The sequence below is a fragment of the Bos javanicus genome, chromosome 15, assembly GCF_032452875.1.
Source record: "Bos javanicus breed banteng chromosome 15, ARS-OSU_banteng_1.0, whole genome shotgun sequence".
NCBI lineage: Eukaryota > Metazoa > Chordata > Mammalia > Artiodactyla > Bovidae > Bos > Bos javanicus.
This window is the reverse complement of record NC_083882.1, coordinates 51,154,993-51,156,296: the sequence shown is the minus strand read 5'-3', so window position 1 is coordinate 51,156,296 and position 1,304 is coordinate 51,154,993. Positions and strand designations below refer to the sequence as shown.

The 1,304-nt window shown below is 52.3% G+C and overlaps 1 protein-coding gene across 1 annotated transcript; it reads right to left on the bottom strand.

The window, feature by feature from the left end:
* Nucleotides 1-211: 211 nt before the first annotated feature.
* LOC133261384 (RNA polymerase II subunit A C-terminal domain phosphatase SSU72 like protein 3-like) lies at nt 212-796 on the bottom strand. The gene has a single exon (XM_061439878.1). The coding sequence runs from the start codon at nt 794-796 to the stop codon at nt 212-214; it is 585 nt and encodes a 194-aa protein (XP_061295862.1).
* Nucleotides 797-1,304: the final 508 nt, after the last annotated feature.

Genomic DNA, 1,304 nt, shown 5'->3' with positions numbered 1-1,304 from the left:
AAGGGTTTGGATGCCTCCAGGGCATTCATGTTACTTTGCAGAAAAAGATTTCCTTCTCCACTTCCTTCCCAGGCTGGAGTGTACCTGGAAAAATTTATGTAGATGGCTTTTAGCAGAAAGGCCTTGGAAGCCGCTTCTGACAGAAAATACCACCTAGCCCAATGTCCAGACACAAGTGCTTACCAAGAGGAGCTGCAAGCAGACAAGATCCTTAGTAGAAGCAGACCGTGTGCAGAAAGCTCTTGCCAGTTTTCCGCTCGGCTGCCAGGAGCACCTCGACCACAGAGTCCTCCAGGTTGTCTGCCTGCTGGAGGCGTTCGCAGAGCTCACAGATGATCAAAGACCCAAGCGTGGCGTCCTCCGCGTTGTCGGCCATGTCCACGTTGATCACGTGCACAGGCTGGAAGGTCTCCTGCTCTCGGACCCACAGCTCCTCCACCACCTTGTCGTAGACGCTCTCCTCACAGGTGAAGATGACGTCAAAGCGATCTCGGCACTCTTGAAATCTTTCCGGGCGAGGCTTGATTCTCTCGTTTCTTCCCAAGATGTGTAAGATGCCGTTGCTGTTATAGCGTTGTCGGTCTTTGCGCACAAGGTCCTTGCGCATCTCCTCATAGGTAGTGGAGAAATCGTAAACCACGGGGAGGTTGCGTGCCCTTCCTGGGAGCCTGACTCGAGATCCAGCTCCAAAGGACCTGACTCGGAATCCTTTCCTCCTGAGGATGCGGTGGGCCTCCATGCTCCTGTTTATGTTGCTCATGCAGACCACAGCCACACTGAGCGGATACGAGGGCATGGTGGCGGCCACTTGGGACTCTAGTCAGACGCCCGGACTTCAGGGGCTGAGGGAACTCTGAAGGCCAGGGGATGACCGACTGGGTCCAGCTCTTCCAAGGAGTGTTAGAGTCAAAGAAGAAAGAAGGCGTTTATATGGAGGCACTTGTCCTCAGTGGGAGGAGAAATCTTGATTGATGATTGGCTTAACTCTTGACTGATTGGATTTGAATGGTGGGCTGAGAGCAGAGAACCCAGTGCTGTATTCTGAACAATTCCATTGATGCAATCACCCAACCTCAATGCCATTGTGTGCCCACCCACCCCCCACCCCCTCCTGAGCATTTTGCCATCTCCAGTTAACTCCATCTGTGCCTGTGTTTATGGGGCTATACTTGGTATCAGGCAAAACAGCTAGACTACTCACTGGCTTCTCACCGGCCTTCCAAAGAACTGAAGACATGTATGTGGAAAAGGTCTTTGAGGTTCCTGATCCTCCTAATCCAATGATGCAAGAATCACAGTGGTTG